This window comes from Pezoporus occidentalis, unplaced genomic scaffold, assembly GCF_034315485.1.
Source record: "Pezoporus occidentalis ecotype Australia unplaced genomic scaffold, CSIRO_AGI_Poc_V1 ctg38, whole genome shotgun sequence".
Lineage (NCBI taxonomy): Eukaryota > Metazoa > Chordata > Aves > Psittaciformes > Psittacidae > Pezoporus > Pezoporus occidentalis.
Genome location: NW_026915702.1, coordinates 6,682,872 through 6,700,915, shown reverse-complemented (window position 1 = coordinate 6,700,915; position 18,044 = coordinate 6,682,872). Strand labels below are relative to the sequence as shown.

Sequence of the window (18,044 nt, the reverse complement as noted above, 5' to 3'; positions counted from 1 at the left end):
TGCGCCGCTCAGGTTGAACCCGCACGGCGGACCCGGCCTGGGCTGCCGCCGGTGCCTCTGCGGAGAGCCGGCAGGGAGGAGGCAGGAGGGAAAGGGGAGCGGGCCGGGCCGCTTACCCCGCCGTACGTCGCCGCCGCCCCGGAAGCGCTCTCCGGGCGCCTCCATGCGCCGGCTCCTGGCAACCGGCGAGGCGAGGCTCGCCGCGTCCCGCGCCCAGGCCCAGGCTCAGGCCCAGGCTCAGGCCCAGGCCCGAGGCTCGCTGCGGCCGCTCGGCCGCCGTCGCCGCCATGCTGCGGGGAGCGCAGGAGGGGCAGGTCACGGCCGTCACCCGGGCGCTGTCGGCCGGTAGGTACCGGGGAGGCCGGAGCGGCCCGGGCGCGGGGCTGTAACTGGTGCCGCGGCCGGCGGATGCGGCACGACAGCAGGGGACCAGGCGGCGGTGCCGGGGTGTCCCGTTGCCGCCCGTCCCGCCGGGGTGCAGGGTTGCGGCTATCGGGACCGGGGCGCCTCCCGCTCGAACGAGTGCGTGTTCAGAGGGAAGCCCGCCCCTGGAGCCGCTGCCCAAGGCCAGGGGCGGAAAATCTCCTGCTTCTGAGGAACTTTCCTGTTTATTTCACTTCAACTGTGTCCTTGTTGCTGTGCCTCGGTGCTCAATCCGAGTCGGTGTGTGAGCAACAAGTCTGCCTTCGCGGCCAGAGGGAGGGGCCTGTGCAGGGGGAGCGGGAATGCGGAGATCAGTCCAAACCTAGTGCCGCTGCCGCGGTTATCGTCTCTGTTACTAGAGCAAGGAAGAGACTAAATAACATTTAACGTGTGCGTTCCTTTAAGAAAGCACCTTCAAGATTTGAGAGCACGATGAAGTGCTTGGAAGGTACCGCCTGATAGGGACCGCCTTCCGGTCCCTGCAGCCTTTACAACACTGGTGTGTGCGAGGGAAGTAGAAGATGTGCCATTCTGTGGCCTCGTGTGATTCAGTGCTTTTATGGGCTTTGGTGGGGTTTAATTTGATAAAGATTAAAAAGTAAACCGCAGAAGGTGAAGTTGCTTTTATGTTTTTTGCTTATAGCATCAGTACTCTGTCAAGTGGAACCGGTGGGAAGATGGTTTGAAGCGTTTATTAAGAGGAGAAACATAAATGTTTCTGCCTCTTTCCAGGAGCTAGAAGATGAGAAGGAACTTTCTGAAGAATCAGGGGATGAAGAATTGCAGCTTGAAGAGTTTCCTATGTTAAAAACCCTTGATCCAAAGGACTGGAAGGTATTGAGTTGATGCATGTTAGTGTTAATGACTTTTGCTGCAAAACTCCTATCAGTTATCTGCCATTCCCAGCTGTTAATGATCATCTTCCTCCCCTCTCCCACCCCACAAGTCTGTGTTCCTTAATGTTTGTATTTCCTGCACGTAACTGATTGATGAGGGTAAGCGCAAGCGCGCATCAGATCTTAGTCTTGAGCTGTTGCTTTTCATTTCACTGCCTGTGAGCAGTGTAAGTGTCTCTTCTCCCTGTTACAGCCTCCCCTAGTCTGGAGTTATGTCAGCACTCTTTAATATTAAAGACAGCAATTCAATTTTCCAGTAATTGAACTTTCTCAGACTCAATGCCTTAATACAATTTAGATTAAACGACTTGAATTTCTGCAGTACTGGCTTAACTGAGTCATGTTTTGTTATTCAGTAATTATGGTGTTTACACTAATTGTTCCTACAGCCTTTTTCTGATATTTATTGAGAGAAGAAATCTGCTTCCTGCTGTTAAAAGACAGGAGGAACTGGTTGTCTGTGTGTGTTGTAGCTTTTTAGGTCATATTTATTAAGGGTTCCTTTGGTTCTTTCTTTCCCTCAGAATCAAGACCATTATGCAGTTCTCGGGCTAGGCAATATACGCTACAGGGCTACTCAAAAACAAATCAAAGCAGCACGTAAGTACCTTTTCTTTTCAGATGTACAAAATTGTTTTCCATGTGAAAATGCATAATATGTTATGAACAGGCTTTTTACTGCCTCACAGGCCTAAAAATGCTGTCTCTCTGATTTCTGTTGCTTGCCAGCCTTCTAAATTCACATCACAGCTGTAAGTCTAGGGAATTAAACATTTTCACTGAGTTCACGTCTCTGCTTTCTTCCCTTTTTCCATCAACAGCCTTGACACTGTAACTGTGTTTCTGTATTTCCAAGTCTGCAGTCAGGCAGTCAGGGAGAGGGAGAGAATTACAGCTAGCCCTGTCTTATGTGTTTCAGTAGGTTGGTACCTGGGAGCCCCATAACAGTGGCTAGCTCATATTTCAGAAGTGGATGCAGGTGACTGGGGGCATTTTGTGGTACTTGCATGTGAAGGAACAACATGTTGAGCTTCAGAATCTTTCTCTCTAGAAAGCAATGTGGCTAAGAGTTGGCTTTGCAAGAAGGATGCAAGTATCTAGTGGAGGAAGATTTAAAAGTACTCTGAAGGTTGTTCAGTAGCTTTTATGAAACAGTATTATGAAATAAGCTGATGGTTTTATGAGTTGATCTTGAAAACAACCGCCTGTACAACTGTTGGTTTGTGAGTAGAATAACTGTCCCAGTGAAACCACAGGTGCTCACAAACAAAAACGGGTGGAAATTAGCGAATTACCAACTTGCACAGAAAATAAGAACAATATAAGAAGACATGGTGCAATTGGAGCAAGTCCAGAGGAGAGCCATGAGGATGATCAGGGGGCTGGAGCACCTCCCATGTGAAGACAGGCTGAGAAAGTTGGGCTGTTCAGCCTGGAGAAGAGAAGGCTGTGTGGAGACCTCATAGCAGCCTTCCAGTATCTGAAGGGGGCCTATAGGGATGCTGGGGAGGGACTCTTCATTAGGGACTGTAGTGACAGGACAGGGGGAATGGGTTTAAACTTAAAACAGGGGAAGTTCTGATTAGATATAGGAAGAAGTTCTTCCCTGTGAGAGTGGTGAGGCACTGGAATGGGTTGCCCAGAGAAGCTGTGGCTGCCCCATCCCTGGCAGTGTTCAAGGCCAGGTTGGACAGAGCCTTGGGTGACATGGTTTAGTGTGAGGTGTCCCTGCCCATGGCAGGGGGGTTGGAACTAGATGATCTTAAGGTCCTTTCCAACCCAAACCATTCTACGATTATGTAAATAATGTTGCCTTAAGTACATGTTGCTTAACAGCACCACTGTGGAGCACAGAGCACCTGTTCTGGTGATGATTAGCAGTCTTGATAATCGTTTCAAGCAAGAACTGGTGCATGTCTCTTTTTAGGATCCTAACAGCACTGTGTTATTACATGGGGGTATAGAGATGTGAGTCTTGCTCACCAGTACGTACTGTACTTTCCTGTTTTTGAGAAGGATTCTGATTTGTTTCTCAAAAGGCAGGTTGCTCTAACTACTTGCATGATATCTTCTCTCTGGTATTTTATAGCAAGCCAACAAGGTATGTTTTATGTTGTATGACAATATGGCTAAACCTTTTGTCTAAGAAGTCAGTCTAAAATCTGGTTTTACTTTTTAAACACTAAGACAACCTTGGTAGCAACTTCAGTAGATACTTTGTATTGCGCTAGTTATATCTTAGGATTTAGGCCTAAGGAGAGAACTTGACCACAAAGTCCCATGTGTGTTATCCACGTTGGGTGCAGCAGTCTTCACTGGCACATGGCTGTAGTTCCCTTGCTAAGTTTCACCTTGGACTGTGCTCAGAACTTGAGTAAAGGGATAGAATACAATTTTTATTTTATCTGAACAGCTTTGCTTTTAATTAGAAATAACTAAACTTACTTCTTTTTTTTTTTTTCAGTATGATTGCACAGGTTCCTGAGTTGTGGTTATTTTGTATCCCAGCAAAGATGCAATATTTTAAATTCTGACAATATTGTTAAATTAATTCTATGATTTTGTGAAAGAACATTTGTTAACTCATCTGGTTTCATCCTTATGTTTTTGGGGTTTGTTTTTTGGCTTTGGTTGTTTTGGGTTTTTAAAGTAATTAGAGAAGTGTCAGTTGGAATTCCTCTCTTACTTTGTGTTTGTGAGAAATAAACTGTTAGTGATGATGAAGTGTTTCTAAACATAATGCATCTGTTTCATAGATAAATCCATGGTGTTGAAACATCATCCCGACAAACGAAAAGCTGCAGGGGAACAGATAGGAGAAGGTGATAATGATTATTTTACATGCATAACTAAAGGTAAGCAATTCATCTCTTTTATTAGATACACTCTCAATCTACTTGATAATCTGAAATGTATTTGTAGTGCTTTATTAGCTTTTAAAAAATTGTCAGCTATTAAAAAGCCAGAGAAGTTCTTTTACCAGTTAATAAATAGACATATCTATTTAATATAATAAATAGAGATCACATTAATATAACTTTCCTCTGGGGAGGAACAGTATGGGGATGCAACTGACAGATGTTTGTCTGCTGGGCCACTTGGTGACAAAGCGTGAATGTTTGTAGCAGCACATGAAATGTGAACTACTAGAGGTGGTACTACCTGGGATAAGCTGCTGTGCTATGGAGAGATTCCCCTGAGCCACCAACAGCAATTGGAAAAACTGAATTCTAATGCACTTACTCTGTCAACAGAGCATCTGTTGATTTGACTAGGATATCTGTTTCTTCAGCTGCTCTTTTTTGCCCACAGATAACCAAGTGAACTCAGTCAAATAACATTTCTCTTCCTACCTGTAGTGACCTAGAACACTACTGCTGGCTGATTCCAAAACCGCAGGGAGTGTTCTAGGTGTATGACTGAACCTGTATAGAAATGCTTTGGAGTTTGGCTTTTTTGTTTATTTTAAACAATATTTTGTTTGATTCAATAAGGTTGATGTTGGAGGAAAACCTGGAATTTGTGTGTTCTAAACTTTCTTCTTGTGAGTTTCTTGTTACAATACTAGTTAAAACGTTAGATGTTAGACAAGCTATTGATGGTTTAGATGTCAAAATGTAAGAAGTTCCCAAAGGAAATTATTTGTCCATAGTTGCAGTCCTGTCAGAAACTGGCAGCTAATGAACAGCCCGCACCTGAATTGAGGGATATACTCTGTGTTCTATACGTAAGGAGGAAAATGTTTCTCCTTAACTGCTTATGATCTAAGTTTAAGGATAAGCAGAAAGGAAAGTACAAAGTGGCACAGAAGAGGAGTTAATACTTCCAGGCAGCACCTTGGAGGAAGGAAATGCTGTAGCAGGGAAGGGGTGCCCAAAATAGCACCAAGTCATAGTGGAATGAAGAAGCTTGAAAGGCAGTATGTAGGTGGGATTCAGGGCTGGGTGTGACAAAGGAATGAGTGGGAGATATTCTGTTCCTCCAGCACTGTATGTGGGAATACAGTTTTGGATCTGTGTGGAAGGGACATCTCTTAAGTGGAAGAGGAGCCAATGGATGCACACAGAATTTCTTGCATCAGGAACATGGTATGGGGGTTACTGAATCTCCTAGCTTGCAATGTAGAAGATAATTGGGGTCATTCAGAGTATTAACAGAGAGAAGTCCCTTCCCAGAAGGGAAGCTAAGGCTGGTGGACAGCAGCTCATTTGTAGTCCTTTGCAGTGACGTGCAGCAAGATGCATTTACACAACCCCAGAGCACCAACATTTCCTTTGGCTTATCAGCTTCTAGATGCCACCTTCCAGCTGCAGTGTTCTTTGTCCAGGGATGCAGCCTGGGAAGCCCATGAATGATCACAAAATTAATTTGATTCCTTTGATTTTTCAATTTACTGAAAAAAACAGTGGGCATTGTAGGACTGACAAAGTAACTCCACACATCCTGGAGAAAAAACAAGAGGTTACTGAAGCTACAGTGTGTGTGATTGCCAGGATGTAAGATTCAGTAATGTGATGCTCCCCAACTTTAAGAACAGGAGAACTGTGAGTGTGTGCATGTTCTGGCTAGTAGCTGTGTGGTGAATTATTCTCTTTCCAAGTCTCAGTACAACTTTATCATGAGCTGGAAAAGTTCTAATGAATGGGCTCCTATTCTTGCCAGTTCCCGTGTCATATTAACTCAAGGACTGCTGTTACTCTGTGCCTGTCTTGGTAATGTTTTGTCAATTCAGCTGCAAGGATCTGGTGTAGGATAAAAGCCTAAGATGTCATGCCCACACTCCCAGTGCCTGAACCAAATTTACTGCCACAAAATTGTTCTAAATATATGCTTTGTACATCTTAGTGGTTAAATGTGTTGTGTTTCATAAACATTTTCCTCCTGCTTAGTTTACCAGGAATTGACAGCAGTGCTTTTTAGTGTCACTAAAATAATTGAATACCGAGCTGTACAGAATGAGAGATCAAACACAGATCTGAGAGCATCTTTTTAATCATTTACAGCCTTTTCTGTAACAATCCCACGTGGTGGGGAACACTCGCCTCAGTCTCACATTTTATGCCATTTAACTTTTTTTCAGCTTATGAAATATTATCTGATCCTGTGAAACGACGAGCATTTAACAGCATAGACCCTACTTTTGATAACTCTGTACCTTCCAAAAGTGAAGCAAAAGAAAACTTCTTTGAAGTTTTTTCACCAGTTTTTGAGAGAAACGCCCGGTAAGCTCTGTCAGACTGCCTCTGCTGTTGCTGGAGGACCGGCATTTGCAGACTCTTCTGTCATTGTGTTCCTAGCAGGTGTGATTTTAAGGGATGCTGGGAGATGCATTAATTTGCTAGAAAGGGGATACAAGTAAAATAGTGCATTCTCTATTATTTAATTTTAAAGTAATCTGAGCTGTTACGCTGGTGGTGTCACGTTTGACCAATAAGATTAAAAACAAAGGCTGTTCTCAGCTCCATAGAACTTACTCTGCTTTTTGTACCACACATTGTTTCATCTTAAAATTATTTGCAACACCAACTGTGTGTATGCTACTGACTAACAATTCCTTATTTTCTTACGAGGGTGAGACATTAACAGAAGACAGTAGTTATGTTCCCAATTTAAAAGAGAAGATAAATGTAACTGTCAGTATTTGGTGGCTCTCTCTTAATGTGACTTTTTTCTTTCTGCATTTGATTCCTGCTTGTCCGTTAACTTTGTATTAAGGCTGTTGCAATAGAAGTTTGTCTTTTACCTGTATGGGGGAAAAAATGGTTTATTGTGTGAGACACTTTACAACACATTCTGATTATTATCATTATTGAATCTTCTATCAAGTATTCCAGAGATTCATACCTGGGTCTGTGGTTGGCAGATGGGTTTTTCCCTTCTCTGCTTGGAAATGGATGCTATGTCATGGAATAACAAATTCCAGAGTCTGTGGAAGATTTCACTCTTTGTAGGGAAAAAGTGGAATGGAGGCAGAGCATGCTTTATTCCCTTGTGCTCCGTTAGAATGCATGGAAAACTTCCTGTAGCCTACTACAGAGCCAAGTTATTCACAGAGCACAATTGGCCACGTTCTTTAAGCTCCTCTACCAGGAGAATGTGCGTGGAGAACTGATGCCTATAGGACAGCTTGTGCTCCATCAGGTCTCCAAACTCAGTCAGGAGGATTTTGCTGTTCTGGGGGAGCTCCACAAAAAAGGCCCTGTGTTGGTGGAGGGAGCCTCTGATTTGGTGTTTTGATTCCATACTTAACATATGCCATATTATGAAGTCAGGTTATATATATTATTTCTTGAAAATATCCATTTATTTTCAGGTGGTCAAACAAGAAAAATGTTCCTAAATTGGGGGACATGAACTCTTCATTTGAAGAGGTAGATGCATTCTATTCATTTTGGTAAGTTAGCCATTACTCTATTCACAGCATTCAAGATCTGTGATGTCATGGGCTTGCAGCCCCTTTCACATGTAGGTTCTTGGCAGGATCTGTTCTGACCTAGTAATGATACGAAATTACTCCACAGCTGTTGGTGCCTTCCACAAACTGAGCTGTCTTTTCTCTGGGCTAATACATCCACGTTGTGAATTCACAGTTACAGCAGGAGCTTCTGATGGTTCTCTGACCACAACAGCTGTGAACCACGTTGACCCACAGCTTAGCAGAGGATTTCATCTCACCTAACTTGTGTTTTTAGTGGAGGTATCTACTAGGCATTTAAGTTCCCCTAGTTAAGGAGGTCTGCCTAGTCCAATAAAATCAGTAGAGTTTATGGCTTGACTTACCTGTTAAATACAGACACTTATATAAAGATTAATTTCTGAGCTCTGCAGACTGCACTGCATCTCCACTGCCTATAATGGGAACTTAGACAACTGCACTGTAGGCATTTAGAATTGATGAGACTGATCCCATCCTAAAATGCAGTCTGTTTTACAGTGCTGACAGATGTGAATCATTACTTTCAATAGCATCTTACGTTTTGACTTAACACAGTGGAATCACCGTGTAATACTGTAAACACAGTGTACTTGTACATACAGTGTAATTGTAAATTATGTGTTATAAATAACAGTATAATTGCCTGCAAAAACCTAATGGTAAAAAAGGTAGATTAATAGTTTTTTTTTTCTTTCTTCACTTTTTATTTTCTCTTCTAATTTACTTTAGGTATAATTTTGATTCCTGGAGAGAGTTTTCCTATTTAGATGAAGAGGAAAAAGAAAAAGCAGAATGGTATGTAAATAAAAAGAAATTTGATGGGAAAGTGAGATTGATACAGCAAGATTTTCCAACTTCCTCTCAGAGAAGTCATAGGAGGAAAGGTAGCTGACTAAGAATTCCAGTCTCCTAGTTCAGTAGTCAGTCATGGATTTTTAACTGGACTGACTGTGGGCTTCTCTTTGTCTTACTTGTGCAACTGAGGTAGTTCTTGTGTGCATTACAGAGGTGGTTCTGAGGTGCTTTGAAATGTGTTTGTCTAAGTTTAGACTTGCAGTCACAGCAAGTTGCAAACACAAGTCAGAACAGAATGGATGAGTAAGCATGCATCATTTCTCTCCAACTATTTATTAAGCTGTGCTAAGACAAGTGATACTTTCTAGAATTTAGAGAGATTAGTTCTGATGCCTCAGTGTTAACTGAATCCTGAATTTGTTGATGTAGTGATAGTTGTTGAATTACTCAGCCCATGTAGCTGTTGGAAAATACATTCTATTTTTATCCTTCCTACAGTTATAAACACAGAATGTTCAAGTTAGAGCAGCAGATCGTTCAGTCTTAACAAGGATTTCACGGGACACAACCTTTCACTTAGTCATCCTTGTATAACCATAGCTTGCATTGTATGAACCTCTGCTTCCAAGTTTGAACAGGAATCAGTTTTGTAGTTACATGCAGTGGTTAGCTTGCTTTGTGGCTAGAAACAGGCATATTTAGGCTGTCACTAGGCACTTGTTCCTCTGCTCTTATGCCTTTTCCTGCCTCTCTGAATCCAGTGTACTCTCTCCTGTGAAGATTCTGTGAAGGCACTGTAACCAGTTCCACGTAACTTGTATTTTTGGTAAATTATACAGATTGATCTCAAGGCTTCTCATTGGAAAGGTCTTGAATTATTTGCACAGCTCCTTTTTGTGCTTATTCCAGTCCTTACTGTCCTTTTTAAAAGTGTTTAGACAAGTGGTACATACTCTGCTGTACTTAGAACTATGTTTCAGCTTCTGTTCAGATGGCCATGATTCTTGTTAGCCCTTCTTGCCAAAGGTGATGTTTGTGTCTTAAACATTGTAGTAGTCTCCTGCTGTGTTATGGGGATTGTTCTCTTTGTTCTGAGGTACATTGTTATGCATTTGGTTGTGTGGATGAGGATATAGACCCCTGCTAGAAATTTGTCTCTTCTTTGACAGCGCTGACAAATACTTTCAGATGTAGCCACCCAAGTGTTAATCTGTTTAACCTGAGTTGTGTTTTACTGGAGTGAACGGGACATGGTTTTACTGGGGTGTTACAGTACTTCATAGAAGGTGTTCTTTCTGTGCAGATGGGTTTACTTGGCATGACCTAGGTTCTGTAAAATGGAAATAATTGACACTGATTATATTGCTGCCCTTTAATTAAAGTGTATGCCAGCATTTCAGTTGTTTTGCCTGGGTTTAATGTTTGGTCAACAAGTGGATTGCGTGAAAGTCCATGATCTCATTCCCTGTGATGACGGATAAGCAGCTTGTTTTGTCAGGTTTATGGAATGCTGTAAACACTTACTGGCTTTTGATATGAGCTTGAGGTCTGGAACTTCATTTTCTGAAGTATTCAGAGAAGAGCATCTGTGTGGGGAAACTCTAAAAGGTTTGTTGATGTATATCTAGCAGAGTGACACTGTAGGGTATTAGCACTGAACTAATTCTGCTTTCGTTTTTTAGTCGAGATGAAAGGAGGTGGATTGAAAAGCAGAACAGAGCTGCCAGAGCACTGAGAAAAAAAGAAGAAATGAACAGAATTAGGACACTTGTTGGTGAGCATATAAACTGCTGGGTTTTTAAAGAGAGATTTGTGAACTAACAGTGCAAATCTCCTGGTTTTCTTTTGTACGTGATGCGTCTTTTCTTCTGCCAGACAATGCATACAGCTGTGATCCCAGGATAAAGAAATTTAAGGAGGAAGAAAAGGCAAAGAAAGAAGCAGAGAAGAAAGCAAAGGTAGAAGCAAAACGAAAAGAACAGGAGGCAAAAGAAAAAGTAAGTTAAATAGTTTATTTGGGTTGAAAAAAACTGATTCATTCACACCTGATCTACATCAGCTTCTAGATGTGTCAGAAGGCTACTGTTAAAATGATATTGGGGTTTAAAGATGTGTTGTCTGTGATCCCTGTGCAACAGGCAGTGCAAGACTGACAGCCTTTTGAGAATGAGATGAAAACAAGCAGCACAGATCTGAAACAAAAATAAACTGCTAAAATTGGCTTCTGTTGTTGCATACACTTCCTCTGGTTTAGAAGCAGTCATTAAGTTCCATGGCTTGCTTTCCTTATCCGTAAAATGGATACAGCAGCTTGCTTTGTGCATATGGTCTGTGAATGCTTGGTTGGTATGAAACAGTGAGGTAACATAACTGAAAGAGCGTAGATTTAGATTTGGAATAAGGAAGAAATTCTTCCCTGAAAGCAGTACCAGGAATGAAAGGGAACTGTAAGGTGCTAAAAAAGTGTCTTAAAAGACAATACTGGAGCACTGCAAGATAATTATGTTAATAATGATGCAGCAGAAATGTTGGAACACTGCAGTGTTCCCAGCTTGTACTCTTGGAACAGGCATAGGAAATTTTACACAGCTTTATATCTTCATTGTAAAGGAAGTCAGGATTTTTCAACCAGGGGTCCTCAAAGTGAGTATTTGAATTAATGCCAATTGGTACATGTTTCACCACCTCCCTCAAAAGTCTTGAAAACCAAACATTAAATAATGGATGCTAAAACACACATAAACAAAAAAAAACCAAAACCTGAACATACCCCAGAAACAGCACATTTTCATATTGAATGACTGAATGACCCTATAACATTGTGACTTTGTTGAGGTTTCTTTGTTTTTTGCCTTTTGCAGCAAAGACAAGCAGAATTAGAAGCTGCACGGTTAGCAAAAGAAAAGGAGGAAGAAGAATTTAGGCAACAGGCATTAGTAGCAAAAAAGGAAAAAGAGATACAGAAAAAAGCTATCAAGAAAGAAAGGCAAAAACTGAGAACAACATGCAAGGTATTTAAATATATTATAGTGAAATACAGGTTACATTAATGAAATTATTGTATTTGCTTAGATCAAACCCTATCACATGCTTGTACTTATGGCTGGAGATGGGTATGGAAAGCGGGTTTATTAAAAATCAAAATATTAAAACACGTACTTATCATATGAGTGAAGCTGACCAAATAGGTCCAAACACAGCAGTGGCTGAAGAATGCTGTGTGTTAAGCTTTTGTCTGAAGGAATGGGACAATCAAGTTCAAGAACTTTGTAGAACATGTATTTCTGCTTCCAGAACTGGAATTACTTTTCTGATAATGAGGCAGATTGTGTTAAAATGATGGAGGAGGTGGAAAAGCTTTGTGATCGTCTTGAGCTAGCAAGGTGAGTCTCCCTGCTGCTGATTCCTGCTCATTTTGATACCCATCTTTCTCCTAGCTATCCGTTGTAACTTAATAATTTATTTTTAGTCTGCAATGCTTGAATGAAGCACTTACATCCACAACAAGGGAAGGAGGAAAGGCGGCTGTAGTAAAACAGGTAATTATGCTGAGTGTCAAATCAAAATAACAGAGTAATTCCATTTGGGACATCTACGTGACTGAATGAAATGAGATACAACGTGGCTGCATGGAATCCTGCCTGTTAAACACCAAGACCTGAGTTTAATGGTCTCCAGGCAGACTTGATCTCTGTGCCATTTTAGATAGCGCTACATAACTCATGGCTGGTGAAATAACCACGGCCAGCTGAGGGGAAAAATACACATTTTCAATCAGTAAAAGACACAAAAGCTACCATTTGTACAATACACAGGAACAGTGGGGGAACTTAATTCTACCAGCAATGGGTAGCAGTTACCTAGAGGGGAAGGAGGGCAGTCTTAACCTATTCTGTTACTCAAGAAAAGTCTTAGTCTGGTATCCATGACCTGGGGATTTTAGATTCACAAAAGGACTGCTGCAGGCTGTAGGCACTGGAAGGACACTGGAGGGGGGATACTAAAATATGGGAAAAGCAAGGCATTTGCAATCAAGATTTAAAAATTAAGCAAGGATGTGCTTAAATTTTCCATCAGGGAAAAGCCGTATGGACTAATAAGACTGAACCTACATCCTGCACAAAGAATAAGATGCTTTCTCTCATCTGCTTTGGATTCACACCTGTGAACTTTCTTTCCTGGTGGGAAGATGATCTGTCCCCATCCCAGGGTCAGGTGTACTTATCAGACAACTGAATTCAGGGGACTGAATCCGATTCTCAGTCTCCAGGGGAGTGTTCCAAACATGGGTCACCTTTCAGTCTGTCTGTTAAAACTGTTCTACTTTTACCTGACAGATAATTCTTATTAATGCAACTTTCCTTTTGCCAGGAAGATTTTATTAAGAGAGAGCAAGAAACCTGTTTTGAGCATCCTGCCACAGGCATAAGTGCATGGGTTTTTAGTATTGCCAAGGCTGTACTGGGCATACTCGGAAGCAGATACATTAAAGATACATCACCCACAGTCTCAGGATGTGATTTCAGTTCACAGAGATGTGCAATAGATAACATAAGTTCTGCTGAATTGCTTCCTAACAAAGTACATGTAGACATGTAACCCTGAGTAAGCACTTAGTTACTAAAATCGGGTTGTTGCAGTTAATGCTAACTTAGCACAGCCATAGTAACTGAGAATTTCTGGCATAACCAGGCTTAGGCAGCAGTCAGGTTGGAAGATTTGGGAATTGGTATATTCAACCAGGATGTTGAACTGCCCTCACTAGTTGCTTTAGGTTCTTAATACTGTTGTGGATCTGTCCCTTTAAGTCAGGTGTTAGCCTGTAAATTCATGCTAGATTCAGAAGTTCTGCCTTAATCCTGAGAGTTTTCATGTAATTCCCTAGTGAACCTGTGATGGATTCCTGCTGTAGCTCCTAATCTGGGATGGCCAAATCTATGCATGGGATGTATGGAAATAATATGGGAGCAGAGAAGCTGCTCTTTTTTCTTGTGTGTAATGTACAGAACAGAAACTAAGCAAAATTCAAGACTCAAAACAATTCCAGAGGGGTTTTTATCACTGTAAAATGTAACAGTAAATAAATAAATTGTGCTTGTTTACAATTCTTCAGATAGAAGAAATAAATGAACAAATAAGGCGAGAGAAAGAAGAGGCAGAAGCTCGGATGCGCCAAGCAACAAAGAGTTCAGAAAAGTCAACCACTGGTGGTGGAGGGGGAAGCAAAAATTGGCCAGAAGATGATTTACAGTTGTTAATTAAAGCTGTGAACCTCTTCCCAGCAGGAACTAATTCAAGGTACTTCTCAGATTTGGTGTTGAAAGTCCTACTAACCATTTACATTAAGTAACAAGTATAATACAACTTGTTCTCAGACCATCCTAAGTATGATGTCAGTATAAGGATTCCCTAAACTTCTTCCTTTCTTTTGACTGTTGAGCAGCCTGTGGTTTGTTTTCTCTTAGTACCATGCTCTACATGTTACTGGCATTACCTCAGCCTTGTATCTTGTCTCTCCCCAAACTTGGGCCTCAGTCCATCAGTAAGATTGTGCCAAGGTGTATGTTTATACAGGGCTTACTATAGGATATGCTCCAGTCAGTAAAGCAGAGAACAAAACAGAAGCAGTGACGATCATGAAGGTAGTAATACAAGTAAGTTACTTCCAGTAGCTCCACAATGAATGTGAGGCTGGTTTCTCCTCTACAGAGTCAGAGGAAAACAGCCAGAGATACAAGTTAGATGTGACAGCTGTCTCCAAGGGAGAGCCAGGGTAAAAGGAAAAGGCTGGGACACATGGAAAGCAACACTGGCAATCAGTTCACTAGTAAGCATCAAGAACAGGAGCGTGCCTTAAATCCCATTCTTTCCCAGGAATGGAATGCCTTCTTCCACTTAGGATTCAAGGATTTGAAGCCTCCATTACAAGATTTGGATGCTTACTTTTAGAAAAAGAAAGAAGTTGTCATTATCTTTGTGGAGGTGATACCAGTACCTGGTTTTGCACTGCAGCTCAGCAATTGAGTACTCAGTGAGAACACTTGCCTAGATATGATAGGGGGCCTATGATGATACTGGGGAGGGACTCTTCATTAGAGACTTAGTGATAGAACAAGGGGTAACGGGTTCAAACTTAAACAGGGGAAGTTTAGATTGGATATAAGGAGGAAGTTCTTTACTGTTAGGGCGGTGAGGCACTGGAATGGGTTGCCCAGAGAAGTTGTGAATGCTCCATCCCTGGCAGTGTTTAAGGCTGGGCTGGACGGAGCCTTGGGTGACATGGTTTAGTGTGAGGTGTCCCTGCCCACAGCAGGGGGTTGGAACTTGATGATCTTAAAGTCCTTTCCAACCCTAACTATTCTATGATCCTCCTGTAAGATCAGGTGTAAATATTCCCTTCCATTTCCTAAGAATGCACTAGGAATAATTGTGGGGCTAAGGCTGTTACAGCTCTCTTCTGTTGAAGGCCTTTTATCTGATGTTTAGGTATTCTGCTGAGGGATGGTGGACACAGAGCTAGTAACTTCTCAGCCCTTTCAGTGCAGCCTGCCGTATTTAATGTCAGAGGTGTTAAAGGAATTCTGGAAATCAACAGCTGAGCATTCTACCCATACTTTTTCTGTATCAGAAGCTAAAACATTCACCCAAGCTGACTGAATTCTTAAGGGTAACATCTGCATTTAGTGAGTGAAAGCTTTCCAGAGTAATTACCATTAGAGTTTATAGGTATTTAAGTATGATTAAACTTAGGAGTCAATTTAAGTATGTACAGGAGTTTGACTGTATCTTGTGTGAAGATAAGCTATTACGTGATATGCTGGTTGACCCTTTCTGTTCTTGCTTTAGGTGGGAAGTTATTGCCAATTACATGAACTTGCACTCTACTACTGGAATGAAACGAACAGCGAAAGATGTCATCAATAAAGCCAAGAGCCTCCAAAAGCTTGGTATCTATATAACCTTATTTCTGTAACGAGATGGCCTGCATGCTTCTGTACAGCTTAGCTTTGAACTGCATTGTTTCTGTTATGAGAAAATCCTCTCTATATTCCCAAAAGAACAGCAGAGCATGTATGTGATTCAGCATTTTTAGCTTAATGTCATGACTAACTCAGGAATTCTCTTAAACTTGATGTACAGAAGTGTAGGCCACACGCATTGCCAAGGCTCTTCTGCACTCAGAGAGAGGCAAATGGGCCTGTGGGAAAGCTCCCTACAAAGGAAGGCATCTAGAATAAATGGAACTGAGGAAGCTAGAGAGATACTTTAAAAAGATGAGTGGGATCCAGCACCAGAGTTAAGACACCTGCATTAATGTGGTAAATGGAGCCTAGACAGCTCTGGAATAAATTCTCAAGGAAAACCAAAACATCCCACTATAGAAGAAAAACCCCTATTTTCTAAATGTTCCAACCTACATCCCTACACAAGGAGGACCTGGACTTTTGAGTGTTCTCACTTTTGCTTGTGCTCTGGGTAATATGCAAGTTTTGTGCCACAGCCCTTATTTGAGAGAATAATCCCTCTTGATCTCATTGAAGTAGCAGGTTCAGGCTTAAGTTTACATGGAGGAAGTATTCACCTGAACAGGATAGGGGCTGGAAAGCCTGACACTTTGCGCAGTTTATTTGACCCTGAAAGGTTATTTTTTAATCTACCACTCTATTTACCATCATTTTAAAGGAAGTAGGAATTGGGGGTATTTGATGATGTGGTTATTGTAAACTAATAATCTGCTAGACAATGTTTTTATCATTACACCTGGTTTTAACTTCATTGCAATGATCACTGTTCTCAATGTCTGTTGCTCATAGACCCTCATCAAAAAGATGATATCAACAAGAAAGCATTTGACAAATTTAAGAAAGAACATGGTGTGGTGCCTCAGATGGACAGTGCTGCCCCCTCAGAACGATTTGAAGGTAAAGGTGAAAGAGGAGCCCTTCTTCCAGAGTTGTCTCCCCTGTGCCTCTTAGAATGTAATCCAGAACTTAAGACTTGCTTATAAACAGACATATGTAGCAAGTGATCCAGGCTCTGTAATTGGATTTGAGGGTTGCTGGTACACACAGGACAAGTCACAGTTAACTAAAGAGTACCAGTCTGAAATGCTTCCTGGTGAAGCAACAGGTCAAGTCTGATGCTGAGATCATCTGTTCCTCAGAGAGTGCTGCTTTTCCAGGTAAAAGTAGGCCTGAGGGGATGCACTCAAGATACAGGATTGTCGTACAGCTTTGGTCTTCTGTTAAACCCCAAATGCCTCCCATCAGCTTTTCCATACACTTGCAGAAGGCTGTGTTTCCTGACTACTGAAACACAAAAGGAAAAGCTACACTGCTGCTCTATCACTATAGCTTCACAGGGCAGCTACAGCAAGTTAACACCCAGATGACAATGAAAGATGTTACCTTTGAACTTCTCCATGCTTTGTTTAAAGATCCTAAGGGCTACTTGTTCATTCAGTTTCAGGGTTGGGATTTTTAGTGGTTTGGTGTTTTATGTTCTTTCAGGTTTTTAACTCAGCAGCACTTAAGTCAGACTAGTTGTTCTTAGGCGTACCTCATAGTCTCCTTACGTATTTCTCATTGTCATTTTTGCCTTTAAAAACAGGATCACCTTTAGATTCATCCCCTTGGACTACAGAAGAACAAAAGCTTTTAGAACAAGCATTGAAGACTTACCCAGTAAATACTCCTGAAAGATGGGAGAAAATAGCAGCAGCTGTTCCAGGCCGGTCAAAAAAAGACTGCATGAAGCGATATAAGGTAAGGTACCCCACCTCCCTCTAGGAATGTAATTAGCCCAGGTTTTGTTAGAATGCTTTAGGTTTCTAGGGTTCCCTACCCTACTGCCTTCCCTACCAGAGGGAGTATCTGACAATAACAGACTGGCAGAAGATGGAGCCTTGTGAGGAAATGGGGTTTTGCGGTTTTTTTGGTAACTCAGACCCCAAAAGCACAGCAAGGACTAAGTTTTACTCAGTGAAAACAGAGGCTCTGGAAGCTGGGAAGGAAAGTCTGCCTCACAAAATCTGTCTGTCTTACAATGGGACAGCAAGCTCCTGTAGATGCCAGATCCCCAGCCTCTTGTAAGCAAGAGTTCCTGCTACAGACATAGATGAGCATTGACCTTTCATTAATTTGTTTCTAAGAGAAATTGCTTTAAGGTATTAAACTGCCTGGACTCCTCAGTATACTGAGGACCAGAATGCTTCAACCTGAATATATGTAGCATTCAAACAACAGTGGTGGTAACAAATTCCACGTGTAGATAAGGAACTCTTCTTTTTTTCTTCTCCCCAAAACTTCAGGAACTCGTTGAAATGGTCAAGGCAAAGAAAGCTGCTCAAGAACAAGTGATGAATGCTACTAAAGTCAAGAAATGACTCTTACTGACAATCTTTGTTTTATAATAAAAATGCAAATACTGTACATGTTTTCATTCCTTCCTTAATTACACAGATACACAGGACTGGCTCGTTCTTCAGATTTAAT

General features: G+C 41.6%; 1 protein-coding gene across 2 annotated transcripts; it reads left to right on the top strand.

Annotated features, from left to right (window-relative positions):
- The first annotated feature begins 193 nt into the window (after positions 1–193).
- On the top strand, positions 194–17,981 carry DNAJC2 (DnaJ heat shock protein family (Hsp40) member C2). 2 transcript variants are annotated; one of them, XM_062632027.1, is made up of 18 exons: positions 194–217; positions 248–345; positions 1,067–1,257; positions 1,844–1,919; positions 4,076–4,174; positions 6,400–6,541; positions 7,633–7,713; positions 8,485–8,550; positions 10,233–10,324; positions 10,426–10,547; positions 11,412–11,561; positions 11,845–11,933; positions 12,020–12,089; positions 13,664–13,848; positions 15,397–15,497; positions 16,365–16,472; positions 17,161–17,315; positions 17,861–17,981. In XM_062632027.1, exons 2-18 carry the CDS (start codon positions 288–290, stop codon positions 17,933–17,935), a joined length of 1,860 nt encoding a protein of 619 aa, XP_062488011.1. In that variant the 5' UTR covers positions 194–217; positions 248–287; the 3' UTR covers positions 17,936–17,981. The 2 variants fall into 2 exon arrangements, with proteins under 2 accessions (XP_062488011.1, XP_062488012.1); XM_062632028.1 differs by lacking the exon at positions 194–217 and having other exon boundaries at positions 1,156–1,257.
- The last annotated feature ends 63 nt before the right edge of the window (positions 17,982–18,044 follow it).